The sequence below is a fragment of the Gobio gobio genome, assembly GCF_949357685.1.
Source record: "Gobio gobio genome assembly, chromosome: 18".
NCBI lineage: Eukaryota > Metazoa > Chordata > Actinopteri > Cypriniformes > Gobionidae > Gobio > Gobio gobio.
Window position 1 is genome coordinate 25,332,752 of NC_137111.1, and position 16,031 is coordinate 25,348,782.

At 37.9% G+C, this 16,031-nt stretch overlaps 1 protein-coding gene across 1 annotated transcript in view; it reads left to right on the forward strand.

The window, feature by feature from the left end:
• The window catches only part of pdss2 (prenyl (decaprenyl) diphosphate synthase, subunit 2), a 40,058-nt gene extending 25,898 nt beyond the window's left edge, over positions 1-14,160 (forward strand). Inside the window, exons 4-8 of the mRNA XM_079842395.1 lie at positions 1,500-1,574; positions 6,458-6,619; positions 6,768-6,896; positions 9,667-9,702; positions 13,732-14,160. Of these exons, the coding sequence (XP_079698521.1) occupies positions 1,500-1,574; positions 6,458-6,619; positions 6,768-6,896; positions 9,667-9,702; positions 13,732-13,887 (558 nt within the window). The 3' untranslated portion in view covers positions 13,888-14,160. The remainder of the gene's footprint in view (positions 1-1,499; positions 1,575-6,457; positions 6,620-6,767; positions 6,897-9,666; positions 9,703-13,731) is intronic.
• Positions 14,161-16,031: the final 1,871 nt, after the last annotated feature.

Here is a 16,031-nt window from a genome sequence, read left to right on the forward strand (position 1 = left end):
CACACACACACGCGCTTTAATTTTCTCTGTGTGGAGTGTGTGAAGCCGCACATCTGGCTGCGCTATAGGGGCTCTCTGTCTTCTCTGGGCTCTGGGTAGAGGAGTCAAGTTCCTCACTGTTTCCTCAAAGATCTGGTTACTCAGAGGGCAAAGAGAGAGAGAGAGCGAGAGAGAGAGAGAGAGAGAGAAGGAAAGAGTGAGAAAAACAAAGTTTGAGGGAGAAAGTTTGGGGAATGGAGAAGAGTAACATGATATTAAATTTGAGGAATAGCTGAGGAATAGCAGTGTCTGGATGGAAGGCCTCTGCTATTCTAGTTCCCTGGAGATTCAGCCTGTGGTCTTGTGATTCAACAGGCAGGTCTTTCGGGAAAAGAGGGAAAAGAACGACGGAGGGTGAAAATAAGGTGGAGAATGTAGCCTAGGGCGACGGATGGAAGGGATAGCGAAGCATGTGATTAGATGAAAGACGGAGCTGTCAGTGACTGACTCCAGCTGACTGTTGTGAAGTTGCTGTAACGGAGTAGCGCCCCCCTCAGGAGTACTCTAGCCACTGCACATTCAAGAGTTGGTTTTTCTTTTAAATTCACCCAAAAAAGAAAATTCAAACACTTTTTATTCAACCTCATGTCAACTTATTGTGTTCTGTGTAATAGAAAAGAAGCTAGCTCTCAAAGGATGCTCTCAAAGATGCAAACCATGATTCAAAACAGTTCAGTTTTAAATTCATATAACTAAAATTTAAGTTAAAACAATGTGCAACAAATGTATTAACTCCTATAATTGCAGTAGTCCTATTCGGAACCATGGTTTTAAAGAGATTTAGAACGTTTTTGATTGAATTAAAGGGATCGTTCACCCACAAATGAAAATTAGCCCATGATTTACTCACCATCAAGTCATCCTATGTGTATATGATATTCTTCTTTCAGATGAATACAATCAGAGTTATATAAAAAAATATCCTGGCTCTTCCAAGCTTTATAATGGCAGTAAATGGCAGCCCAAAATGTGAAGCCCCAAAAAGTGCATCCATCCATCCATTATATATTGCATTTAGAATGTGTATTTTGCATGCAATTTTTGCTCAAGAAAACAGCCCAATCAAAACTCAAATATTAGATGATTTTCAGTTGGTGTTGAGTTTTTTTGTGTGATATGAGCAGTTTTGTGCTAGTGTGTTTTAAAGAGCAAAAAACCGAATCAATAAGCTTGTGCAGATGTCAGAGTCCTCATTAAGCTCTGTATCCTCTGGACATTGCACTGTTTTGACTGGCCATCTGTTTAATAACTGAAGTGCTGGTTATTCTATCTGTCCCTCAGATGCTCTTTTAGACTGAGTGGACTGGAAAAAAGTCTTGCCATATTCCCAAACAGCTCATGTCCTAATAAATACCCATTTCAGAACAGATGGGGCTGATATCAACACTCTTATTCTGAGTCTTCATTTATGCGGAAAATATTTTGCTGCCCTAAGTGTTCTAATGTTATTTTTGTTATAGGTGGTGGAGCTGATCTCCAGTGCTATCGGAGATGTGGTGCAAGGAATCTATCACGAGAGCTCCAGTTCTGCAGAGGTACGGCATTCAGCCCACTGCACTTACCACATATAGCCACCAGGGTGCTTGCTAGCTAGCTAGCTATGCTAACTAACTATTTGTACAATCTTTGTTAACAGCGGCTGAAAATTGAAACAAAAATATTTTATATCTTAATAATATTTTTAATCAAACAAATGCAACCTTGATGAGCATAAAAGACTTCATTCAAAAGCATTAAAAAATCTTACTGACCCCAAAACCTTTTAATGGTAGTGTGCATATGTGTTTATGAAACATTGTCTTTTATTATATTCCTGTTTTATAAAAGCAACCACTCAAAGCCATATGTAAATTACTCTAAGGCACCGCTTCTGTGGTTTATTGCTTTAATATACATGTACCATCTATGAGATGTAATATCTTTTATTGCTAAGCTTTATTCCCCTCATAAATCAATTATAATTGAGTAGCAGAGGAATCTTTTTAGTGTTTAATGTTTCATATTCAAAGCTTTCAAAACAGAGCGTACGACTAGACAAGCGAAACATTTCCAAACAGAGCGAAACACAGGCTGACTTGAAACATCTGCAAACCACTAGTAAATAATGAATGACAAAGTTTCCTGTGTGAGGCGAGAAAGAGGAAAAGTGATGGAGAGGACCACGTTTATGCGAGAGAAATGCAACAAGGGAGGGAGAGAGCGAGAGAGAGAGAGATTCAAGTTTCTTTTACCCTTTTTAGAGGAGACGTTTCCGAGCAGATGTTTGCATCAACTTTCCTTCCTTCGGTTACAGCTCCCCCCCCCCACCCTCATACCATCAGTTTTTGTTTACTCTCTCATTTTTTTTCTCATTGCATCCTTAAAGTTTACTGCAACATTCTGTTTGTTTGGGAATTTACATTAAATTTGACTAGAAGTTTCCTTTTGATTGTGGTCTTGGAGGGCTTGTTTTATGATATATTCTAGCTCCCCATCTCAATAACCAATACCGTTCAAGAGTTTGAGGGCGGTACAATTTTTTGCAAAATATTTCGCTTATGTTCACCAATGCTGCATTTATTTGATCAAAAATAAAGACAATAATTTTGTGAATGGTTTTTCGAATTTCATGCAGTGTGTAATATAGCTGTTTGTGAATGTAAATGTTCTGCAAAGTTGGAAAGTCAAAAGTGCATAAAGTTATTGTCTCACAAAAGAAAGAATCGACTCTGAACCGTCTAAATGAGTTGATCTCTCTGCATTACGGTTCTACGTCACTAGATAAGACATTTGCATAATGCCCGCCTATGTTGTACTTTGTCGGGCCGCGAACAACTTGACCTGCCCTTTACTGATGACTCCTTCTCAAATCTCTGAGTTCAACGCAGGATTCGCAAAACGCTTGAAAGATTGGTCAGTACTCAGTTTATTTGGCCAGGCTTGCTCCTCAGAATCACAACCTGTAAGTATGAATAATTATTAGAGATGCACCCATTGTTCGGCAACCGAAATTATTTGGCCGAAAATAGCAAAAATTGCACTTGGTGTTCGGTCGAATAAGTGAAAGGACCGAATAAATTTAACCAAACAATGACGTTTTTGATGACGCGATCAAATAGCAACCAGCGCGTGTGAGAGAGAGGCGCGGACGCTTCTAAATGCAGCAAACATGTCGGAAGTGTGGAAGCATTAAAGTGTCTAAGCACCCTCAAATGCAAGCAAGAGCACCCTCAGTTGATACTGTAATAATATATATTGGCAAATGCTCCAGTGCATATTTGTGTCTGTAGAACGTCAAGTGTATCCATTTACAACGTGTTTCTGCAGCAGTGACAGGCTCGCAAAACCTCTCATGAACAAACAAACAAAGTGTAGACACGAATCGACGCAAGGAAGATGTTTATTGTGCATTATTAGCAGCTTCATTGAACTTTGTACTTTGTGAGATTGCGATAAACTGACATAGCAAAAGCGTTTAGTGATTGTAAATGGAGCGGTCTTGGCTCGCTTTCGGGTCTACAGTCTGAATAATCCTTTGAATAATATATATTTTTTTCATGTTGCAAAAAGGATTAATGGCCAATTGCACGCTACAAGTGACATAGTGAAATAGTAACGCATTAAAGCAATGTAAAGGCACTAATAGATTAACAGAAAAATATTATTGCGAAATATTATTGAAATTCTAAATAATCTTAAATGTCTCACTGTACACTCTCATATATATATATATATATATATATGGGTCAAAGACGAGACGTGACAATTTTGGTGTCCGCATCAAATTATGTTTACAAAAGTCATTTTATATACATAAAAAACATGTTAAATGCAAGTAAACTGTCTACTTTACTATTTCAAATAACTTTTGTCAAAATAAAATGTCAACATTTAGGGGAAATAATGTTCCAAAGTGTAAAATTGTCATTCAGCGTAATGGTCCGGAATTTGATTTTGCCATTACATCTTTAAATAAATGTATGAAATAACAAGTAAAAAAAATATTTGTTTTCTTGGCATTTTCAAATATGTGTTGGCTGTGTTATATTAAAAGGACTATGTCTTACTTATTTTTTTAAGTATTTAAATAACCAGGGGACTTTTGTCCCGAAAATCCAGTTTGTAAGAGATCATTCATTGTAACAGGATCAAGAAGCCATTCTGAAATCATATAAAAAACAGATAGTCATTCGACAGTCTGTGACATCATCAAAAGGCCCCCTGAAGACCATGTGGTGCAGCAGAAAAGTGAATTCATTGCTCTTAAATATTTGATAATTCCACCTTTTCATGGTGTGGTATCTAAGTTACAAAACCGCACGTCATTCAGTGAAATGCCAAAAAAACATTTATATTGTTAGAATTTTTTAAAAATAAGTAGATGTTGTGAATAATTGTGATTAACTTTACTGGTCAAGCTCATTTTTTTATATAGATGGCCAGCTTATGGCCTGCAATATAAGCTGAAGTAGAATTTCGTCATTCAGGGTAATGCTTTTTTCATTCAGTGTAACAGATATATTTATGTAAAAAATTAAACAATATACTTATTCTAACCTGTAATCATTAAAATATATAAAATAATGTGATCATACAAAATTTTATTCTATTTTAAATGATTTTCACTTCCTTACAAAAACTTCTTCCTGGCAAATAGGTAAACCTAGTGGTTTGAAGGATAGTGGCAAAGTATAAAGATTTAAAAATTACAATGAATTAGTATTTGTGGGCTGGACTTTGATACTTAAATAGAGTCCTTTAATATGCCATCAAATGATTCCTGTTTTAAATATGCCTAATAAGATTTTCTGATACATAAATATTGTTACACTGAATGACATTTTAGTGGGTGTCTTCTGTAAATCATGGTAAAAAATGTGTGATAGTCATTATTTTCTATAAGAAAATATCAAATTAAACAGGACACATTCTAATGTACAGGAAAAAACTAAATTTAAAGCTGTATTACACATTTATTTTTTTGATGCTTGAAAACCCCTATTTCGTCTTTGACCCATATATATATAATTTTTTTTTCTTTTTTTACTTTTTTTTTAAAGTTATATTGTGCTTTGTATAATGTCTGTTTGAATGCAACAAAAAATATTCTGTTAAATAAATATTTTTCAATTGTAGTTTTGTAATTTATTTATCTTTAAAAAAAAATATTTATGCAATGGTGAAAAAATTGGCAAAATAAATGAAAAAAAAAAAAAGAAAAACCACGTTCGGTATTCGGCTTCTGCCTTCGGCCAAGTGTTTTATTCACTTAGCTTTGGCCAAGAATTTTAATTTCAATGCATCCCTAATAATTATTGATGTATATATTTTCTACCGGGTGTTCAAAATACGTAGTTTTGTGTTTTATATTGTGCAAGCTAACCGGCTAACTTACATTTATTTCTGTCTAACTGAATTACTTCTGCTAAGCAGCTGTGAAATATTACCTAAAACTGTGTCTATTAATGCAGATTGTCTGTCGTTCTTACTACTTTGAGTAAAGATAATGGATGGAGCAAGATTTGTTTTACAAACTTTAATGTTACATCAGTCATTCACGTCATATTGATACAGTTCCTGCCTGTGCACCACAATAAATTAGAAATATATATTTTTGTTGATGGACATAAACTTGTTAATGCTGATGGTGAGGAAATACAGGTGCAACATCTCAGAATGTACCTCAAAATGAGTAGTCTATTACCAAGAAACATCCTGCTCAAGTCATCCTTGAGATGAAGGTTTGGGTTGATCATCGGACTCGTGCTCGGATTGATATGGTAAATCAAAGTCATCGTTACAGTCTTTAAAGTGTGTACAATCGCTGAGCTTTAGGAAGCCTCCTGAGCTGATATTCAGAATGGGCATTTAGCTTCCGACTATCGCTGAAAGCAGTAGACCAATCACCACAGACTGGTTCATTTGACCAATCAGAGCAGAGTAGCTCGCGGAAATGAGGGATTTAGAGAAACTGATTCATCTGACGAGTCGTTTGAGATTCATTGAAAAAATGTGGTGATGTGCAATGTATATTATGAGAGAATGAAACAGTTTTTTGAACTTTGATGCTTGTAAACCTGTTGTAGGAGACATTAATAGTATAATACGGGCACTTTATAAACAATTTTCTATTTTAATGTTTTTTAAAATTGTATTTATTCCTGTGATGGTAAGGCTCAATTTTCAGCATCATTACTCCAGTCTTCAGTGTCACATGATCCTCAGAAATGATGATTTGGTACTCAAGAGACATTTCTTAAGATTATCAACGTTGAAAGCAGTTGTGCTACTTAATATTTTAAAATATTAAAAGAGTTCAAAAGCACAGCATTTATTTGAAATATCTTTTGTAACATTTTAAATGTCATTACTGTAGTTTACATCACAGTAACTATAAAACATTAATGCTTATTTGATTGTGTTTTTCTGTATTCTGAAGGAGGGCAGTCTAACAGTTACTTCCTGGGAAGACCAGACATTCCTGTCCCATGGTGCTTTGCTTGCCAAGAGTTGTCAAGCAGCGATGAAGCTGGCCAAACATGGTACCGAGGCTCAGAATTTGGCTTTTCAGTACGGAAAACACCTCACTCTTGGACACAAGGTGTGTATGCACATTCGCACACGTGCATTGTGGGCACAAGCTTTTTCTCTATACCTCCAGTCTGCTTGAGTTTCTTTCTCCTGTTTTCTCTTAAGACTGTACACGCAGTGTTTCATGACATTCATGGATATATGTGTGTGTTTTGTAGCTAAACTCTGATCTACAGCCGTTCGTGAAGAGCGGGTCAGAGCCAGCTGTGTTTAGTTTGGATTCGGCTCCTGTTGTCTTCCACAGACAGATCATAGGACCTGAGAGATGGCAGCATCAGCTAAAACAGGTACCGGACCACCACATCAAAATGGTAGAAGCCGGCACGCTAACACACTGGTTGCAAAGCAAATGCTGTGAAATGACATTGAAGCAAGTGTGATGCTTCAAATACTCTCTATGAAATAAAATGCTGAAAGTGTATTTGTAAATCAGTATAAATTAATAGAAAATACAAATTTGACAGGTCAGTAAGATTTTATCTTAGACTTTCATAATATAATGATTTCTGAAGGATCATGTGAGTACTGGAGTAATGCTGGATGCTGGAAATTTAGCTTTGCTCTCACAGGAATAAAGTTTTAAATGTATTAAAATAGAAAACAGTTCTTTTAAAATGAAATAATATTTCAGAATATTACTGTTTTTACTGTATTTTTTATCAAATAAATGCAGCCTTGGTGAATTTTGTATTTATTTTTTAAAACCTTACTGACAAACTTGAATGGTAACATTTCATGGAGTGTATAGTACCATGATATTCAATGCTCCAAAAATTAAGGGAACACCTAAATCATACATTTGATCTCAATGAATGAAATATTACATTAGAAAATATTTATTTATAGACATTCTATAATTTAAGAACAAAATTATGTGACAACAGTCACTGGAAACCAAAATCATCAACACTGAGGGCTGGATTTAAAATCATACCAAAATCAATGTAAAGAACTGAAGTTACAGTCTGATCCAACTTGCATGCATCTCCAGACATTTTCATGTCTGTCACATGTGCTCAGTTCTGTCACATGTGCTCATGTGCTCTCATTCATGGAGAGAACTTGTCTGGGTTTAAGATTGAACAGTGGTCTGGGGAGTCTGCTATGTATTTTCTACTGCACAAGAGGCGTGATAAACGAGCATAATTCAAATGACACCGTATGCAATTGGGATAGTCCTTCAACCAACCAGACCACAGGCAACGGGCAACGACCCATATACGACCAATAGCGAGCCAGTCTGTGATTGGTTCCCGCAAAAGTGTAACAGAAGCAGTAGAATTGAATGTACAGGTTTCCAGACTGAATTGCAGGGCGAAATCAAATCGCCGGCAGATCAGGCTGGGTTTACCCAGTTTAGGAGGGAATGGGGCCAATTGTGGACTTGCCAATTCTGGTGTTCTCTGGCAAATGCCAACCAAGCTGCACAGTGCTGAGCTGTGAGCACAGGTCCCCCTAGAGGACGTCGGGCCCTCATGCCACCCTCATGAAGTCTGTTTCTGACAGTTTGGTCAGAAACATGCACACCAGTAGACTGCTGGAGGTCATTTTGTAGGGCTCTGACAGTGCTTCTCCTGTTGCTCCTCGCACAAAGGAGCAGATACTGGTCCTGCTGCTGCATTGTTGCCCTTCTATGTCCCTGTTCAGCTCTCCTCGTGTATCGGCCTGTCTCCCAGTATCTCCTCCATGCTCTTGAAACTGTGCTGGGAGACACACCAAACCTCCTTGCAACGGCACATATGAATGTGCCATCCCGGAGGAGCTGGACTGCCTATGCAACCTGATTGGGTACTACCTCATGCTACAGACAGTGACAAGGACCCTAACAAAGCTACCTCATGCTACAGACAGTGACAAGGACCCTAACAAAGCTAAAGACAAATTAGTCTGGAAGAATAAGGAGAGAGCAACTGTCTATGGCCACCACCTGCAAAATAATTCCATTTTGGCGTGCAACAGTGCACCTTTTGTCACTTTCATTTGCACAAAAGCAGTTGAAACTGATTCACAATCACTTATACTTCTTAATTGGACAGGTTAATATCCCTGAGGTTTAACAAGGTTTGACGAGGGCCAAATTGTGATGGCTAGACGACTGGGTCAGAGCATCTCCAAAACTGCAGCTCTTGTGGGGTGTTCCCGGTCTGCAGTGGTCAGTATCTATCAAAAGTGGTCCAAGGCAGGAAAAGTGGTGAACCGGCGACAGGCTCATGGGTGGCCAAGGCTCATTGATGCACGTGGGGAGCGAAGGCTGGCCCGTGTGGTCCGCTCAAACAGACGTGCTACTGTAGCTCAAATTGCTCAAGAAGTTAATGCTGATTCTGATAGAAAGGTGTCAGAATACACAGTGCATCACAGTTTGTTGCGTATGGGGCTGCATAGCCACAGACCAGTCAGGGTGCCCATGCTGACCCCTGTCCACCGGCGAAAGTGCCTAAAGTGGGCACGTGAGCATCAGAACTGGACCACGGAGCAATGGAAGAAGGTGCCCTGGTCTGATGAATCACGTTTTCTTTTACAACACGTGGATGTCCAGGTGTGTGTGCGTCCCTTACCTGGGGAACACATGGCACCAGGATTCACTATGGGAAGAAGGCAAGCCGGCAGAGGCAGTGTGATGCTTTGGGCAATGTTCTGCTGGGAAACCTTGGGTCCTGCCATCCATGTGGATGTTACTTTGACTTTGGCAGAAAACACAGCACATCTTCAGGGGTCTAGTGGAGTCCATGCCTCAACGGGTCAGGGTTGTGTTTAGGCAGCAAAAGGGAGACCAACACAATATTAGGTCATAATGTTATGCCTGATCGGTGTATATTCCAATTTTAGTACATTTATTCACATTACAGTGGTGGAAGAAGTCTCAATGCAGCTAGCAGACAGTCAAGTCAATTTTACTGGAGTATAATTGATATTGTAACCGAGGAGACTTGTCATTAATATAAGTGATTCAATAAGATTTTAGCCTTTAGACTGGTGGCAAAACGCCATTACAGTTCAGATTTCATTGTGTCAGCATGACGTTCTCTAGATTCACATTTTTCTCTCTCTTCATTTCAGGTCCAGAATATGGCTAGACAGGTAGATTACACAAAGGTGAGTGACTCCTATTTTTATTTTATGATTAAGGGAGAGTGAAAACAAAGTAATGACAGCCTCATTGTTGTGTCTTTTTGTTCAGAGAACTTGTGTTCGCGTGTTTTACTGTATAAACCACTAAATATTTTGATTATTTTCATTCAGCCAATGAATAAGTGAGATTGTCTATCGAATTCAAGAGAAATCAATCCTCCTGGTCAAACCACTGATCAATGAATCCAGCCACAATACTTCTGATGAAACATTCATACAGTTATGATACAGATCGATTTCCCAGGAGTCAGTCATGAAATCATTTCCAGGCTCCCAGCGTGTGTCAGTGTTTACAAACAAACAAAAAGAGAAGTTAATTAAGATTTTTTTTAAGTTAGCGAAACCTGAAATTACCTATTATTGTGACAACCAGCTGTCCCCATGAGGAAAAGAGATTGATAAACATACTAAATAATATCTTGATGAAAGTTTAAGATGCAAATGAAAAAAAGGTTTTAGGGTTTAAGTAGATTTAGGGTTAGGGGGTTGAAAATATTACCGCAAAAGTTTAAGAATCGGTCATTGAAAGTGCATATTGATCGACCAATGCAGTGAATATTGGCGGTTACTGTCCAGAGTGAGCTGATAGGAGGTGTTTGTTCTCTGTAACTGATAGCACGTTCAGAAATTTGATTTCCAAAGTCAGAAGGAGAAGACAGACAGAAAGAAAGACGGGGAGAAAGATAGAGGAAGAGATGAGGTGGGGAGGGGGCAGGAAGAGGAGGAGGGCACAAGCAGCTCGGGTCGCCGTAGAAACAGGATATTAGGAGATAGAGTGGCAGGTTTATTTGTAGAGGAGACAGAGAGACGGTTTGACAGCAACATCACACGAGATTCTCCTTCAACAGGACACAGACAGACACATCACACCCACACACACACACACACACATCACATATCTCTGTTATCAGCACATAAATGCGACATTAATCTCTCCAGTATTCACCATCTGATTGTTGTTGTTGTTTTGTTTTTTGTGTGTAAAAAGTGTCTAGTGTGGGTCATTACTCATGAGGTCATATCTCTGTGTCAAACTGAAAATTTTAAAGTTGTAGTCAAAGAAAACTTTAGCCAAGCAAACAACAGTGAGAAATCAGTCTGCAGTTGATGTCATCATCTATGTCTCGCTCTGTCTCCCTCTCACTCACATTAGTGAAAGCAGGTCTCTTCTGCTGTTTTTAACTCTAGGCCCCCAAGGGCTTCTTAGCACAACACATCCCAGAATTCGTTTGGTAAAATGGCCTCCAGCAAAACATGTTTGTAGAGAACAGTGGAGGCCTACAAGACCATTTGTGTGAGGGAGAGTGTGGAGTATTCTGGCTTAAAATTGAATTATTGTTTATATATATATATATATATATATATATATATATATATATATATATATATATATATATATATATATATATATATATATATATATATATATATATATATATATATATATATATATATATATATATATATATATATATATATATATATATATATATATATATATATATATATAAAAAACACACACACACACACACACACAGTGCATCCGGAAAGTATTCACAGCGCTTCCCTTTTTCCGCATTTTATGTTATAACATTATTCCAAAATGGATTAAATTCATTATTTTCGTCAATTTTACAAACAATGTTGCATAATGACAATGTGAAAGAAGTTTGTTTGAAATCTTTGCAAATTTATTAAAAATAAAAAACGAAAAAAAAATCACATGAACATAAGTATTCACAGCCTTTGCCTGTTTGCCATGACACTCAAAATTGAGCTCAGGTGCATCCTGTTTCCACTGATCATTCTTGAGATGAGTCCACCTGTGGTAAATTCAGTTAATTGGACATGATTTGGAAAGGCACACACCTGTCTATATAAGGTCCCACAGTTAACAGTGCATGTCAGAGCACAAACCAAGCCATGAAGTCCAAGGAATTGTCTGTAAACCTCAGAGACAGAATTGTATCGAGGCACAGATCTGGGAAAGGGTACAGAAAAAATTCTGCAGCATTGAAGGTCCCAATGAGTACAGTGGCCTCCATCATCCGTAAATGGAAGAAGTTTGGAACCACTAAACTCTTCCTAGAGCTGGCCACCCGGCCAAATTGAGCGATCGGGGGAGAAGGGCCTTCGTCAGGGAGGTGACCAAGAACCCGATGGTCACTCTGACAGAGCTCCAGCGTTTCTCTGTGGAGAGAGGAGAACCTTCCAGAAGAACAACCATCTCTGCAGCACTCCACCAATCAGGCCTGTATGGTAGAGTGGCCAGACGGAAGCCACTCCTCAGTAAAAGGCACATGACAGCCCGCCTGGAGTTTGCCGAAAGGCACCTGAAGGACTCTCAGACCATGAGAAACAAAATTCTCTGGTCTGATGAAACAAAGATTGAACTCTTTGGCATGAATGGCAAGCATCATGTCTGGAGGAAACCAGGAACCGCTCATCACCTGGCCAATACCATCCCTACAGTGAAGCATGGTGGCAGCATCATGCTGTGGGGAAGTTTTTCAGAGGCTGGAACTGGGAGACTAGTCAGAAAAAAAGGAAAGATGAATGCAGCAATATACAGAGACATCCTTGATGAAAACCTGCTCCAGAGCGCTCTGGACCTCAGACTGGGGCGACGGTTCATCTTCCAACAGGATAACGACCCTAAGCACACACTCAAGATAACAAAGAAGTGGCTACGGGACAACTCTGTGAATGTCCTTGAGTGGCCCAGCCAGAGCCCAGACTTGAACCCAATTGAACATCTCTGGAGAGATCTGAAAATGGCTGTGCACTGACGCTCCCCATCCAACCTGATGGAGCTTGAGAGGTCCTGCAAAGAAGAAAGGGAGAAACTGCCCAAAAATAGGTGTGCCAAGCTTATAGCATCATACTCAAAAAGACTTGAGGCTGTAATTGGTGCCAAAGGTGCTTCAACAAAGTATTGAGCAAAGGCTGTGAATATTTATGTACATGTGATTTTTGTTTTTGTTTTTTATTTTTAATACATTTAAAAAAAGATTTCAAACAAACTTCTTTCACATTGTTATTTAATGGGGTATTGTTTGTAGAATTTTGAGGAAAATAATGAATTTAATCCATTTTGGAATAAGGCTGTAACATAACAAAATGTGGAAAAAGTGAAGCGCTGTGAATACTTTCTGGATGCACGGTAAATATAAATAAATATATTATTTATGATGTATATTATCTAATAACATATTGAATATACACTACTGTTCAAAGGTTTGGGGTCAGCAAAAGCAACATTTAAAACAACTGTTGACCAATGTGCTGTACATAATATAGCATACAACATGATAAGAATATGACAACTAACTCAACTGACATTGCATTGATTTATTAAACAAAGACGCATTAAATGTATCAACATTGACAGCAAAGACTACTTACATTAGGAATGTATATTTTTTGAAAAATTCAAATAGAAATGTTAATTTTAATTGTAATAAGATTTCACAATATTACTGTATTTTATTGTATTTTTGATAAATACAGCCTTGGTGAGCATAAGATACTTTTATAATGTTTCAAAAACATTAAAATATATACACCAAACTTTTGAACAGAAGTGTATTATTTTCAATGTATTATATTTATTAGCATTAGTTTGTCCATTAGGGATCATGAACTAACATTGAACTAATTAATATACCCTTGCTTAGTTAATTTATGTTCATATTACTACATGTTAATTCATACAATTTGAAATCTTATTTGAAATGTATTATGTAGAAATTAACATTTAAGATTAATAAAAGCTGTAAAAGACTTGTTCATTGTTAGTTCATGATACCAAACACAACTTGACCCTTATTATAAAGTGTTACTTTCATTTGTTTCACAAGTAAATCCAGTTAATCGGTAGAAATTGCCATGATTTGAATTCTTTGAATTGATATTACTTTTACTGTTTCAGTTTCATTAGTTTGATGGAGTGAGTGATATTAAAATGTCTCCTCATTGTTGCGTGTTCTGCAGCTCCGGGGCCTGATAAAGATGGAAAGAGGCGTGAGCCAGGCACTTGACCTGTGCAGTTACCATGGCAACAAGGCCTTAGAGGCCATGAAGTGCTTCCCACCCTCGGAGGCTCGGTCGGCGCTGGAAAACATGGCCTGTGCGGTCACCAAGTTCTAAAGATGGTTTCAATCTGGATGCATATATAAATCCAATTCAGTTGGATGCTGAAACTGAGCCCACCTGGAGTTTTTTTCTTCTTTTTTTGGGGGGGTGCTTTTTAAAGAGGACTTTCTTTGGAATGTTTGCGGTTCTGACCTGCTCTACAGATGATGATGATGATGATGATTATGGGGAAATGACGAGTGTTTATTACTGGACTCATACACCCACACTATGCACGTGGTCACCAAATCAACTTTATTTTTTAAAATAAAATGAGATGTCTTTTTGAAAAAAAATCTTTTATCTCTTTATTCTAAAATGTCTGATTCCCTGATACTTACCGGAGGTCAATATTTCTATAAAGACAAACAAACATTATTATTATGACTGAACTTATTGGTATGATAGGGGGCGGCATTAACCAAAATATTGGTCCGAAAACCGATGACTCTCTCTGTGTGTGTGTGTGTGTGTGTGTGTGTGTGTGTGTGTGTGTGTGTGTGTTGTGGGTGTGTGTGTGTGTTGTGGGTGCCCGGGGTGCTCCAGCAGCAGTGTTGGCAGTAATAATTAATGAGGTGAGTGTGTGACCTGAGTGAATGGGCAGGAAATGCTGCAGTATTGATCAGCTCAGCGAGAGGGCTGGCGCCAGCTTGGGCAGCCTGCGGTTTCCCGGGTGACCACGGGGGGGACGACTAGGGTGTGAAGTGGGGCGTAGGGGAGTGGCGGTCACCGCCGGTAGCCGCTGGACCACACACACACACACACACACACACTCTTGAATTGCTTGAAGGACAGAGAGTGAAGGGATGCAGGAACATAGAGTTCCTTCCATGTCTCTCTCTGGCTTCAGATTTGTTGGCAGGATATTAAACTAAGTTTGCACGTTAGGAGCGGGACAGCCCTCTGGTCATACATGAAAAATTCATTTTGGCCTCAAGCAGACCTGAGAAAACCAACAGTGAAAAACTCTGAGGACAGAAAGAAAGAACAAGCAGCTCTACCTGACAACACCATCCTGTCAGAGGGGAAACTCTTGTGCTGTCTCGTCCTCATCAGAGTTCCTTCAGACTTTATTATTAGAATTTCTGTGATCGGAAATCCTTATCACAGGTTCAAATATCAAACTAAGTGTCGAAGAACGGTATGAAGGGAATTACAAGGGAGTTGTAGGTTTTGGGCCTCTATACTATACCTCATTGAGATTGTACAAATCACATTTCGTGTGGAATTTTGCTTTATTTAATCAGTCATGGCTAATGCTTAACAGATTGGATGAATTTTCTGCCAATTTTCGTTAGTTGATCAATCAGTAGACATAAATGGCTGAAACAACATAAGACACTGCTGGCTTAGTTACCCGTCCTTCAGTAACCTGGTTTTCCATACCTCACTTTCAACATCTGAGATGATTTGACAGATGCCAGATCTTCTATCGTGATAATCGATCTCTGGCTAATTTGGTTCTTCAAATGAATTTGCGGATTTGATTAAGATATCTGGGTAACACTTTATAAGGTCTCATTTGTTAATAATAAATTAATGGAATAACATGAACAATGAGCATTATATTTTTTACAGCCTTAATTAACCCTTTGTTAATAAAAATGTTCATGTTAGTTCGAAATAATGTTAACAGATATAACTTTTGATCTTAAAATATACTAGTAAATGCACTGTAAAAAATTATATGATCATTAAGTTATAACAACTTTAACTCATCATTTTTCAGCTTTTTAATGTTCAAAGATTAAATTCATTGTATTATGTACAGCACATTGGTCAATTCACTTTAATGTCATTTTAGTTGAAATTACTTAAACAACCAAGTTGTTTGTACTTAAAAATTTAAGGCAGCAACTTTTTTTACAATTGAAATTAACATTAAGATGAATAAATGCTGTAGAAGTATTGTTCATCGTCAGTTCATGTTAACTAATGTAGTAAACAAATGAAACCTTGTAAAGTGTAACCAATATATGGATTAAGTTGTCTGATATTACTGCGTGTTCATTGGAAAGGGCAGATATATCGATACTCGAAACCATACTCGATCAGCATTGCCATGATTGGCTGGTGTCAAATAGCAACGTAATGACAACATATAAGAGTCAATAACATATTTCTAATGGCACAGCAGACAGAATTTTTTACATTTTTAA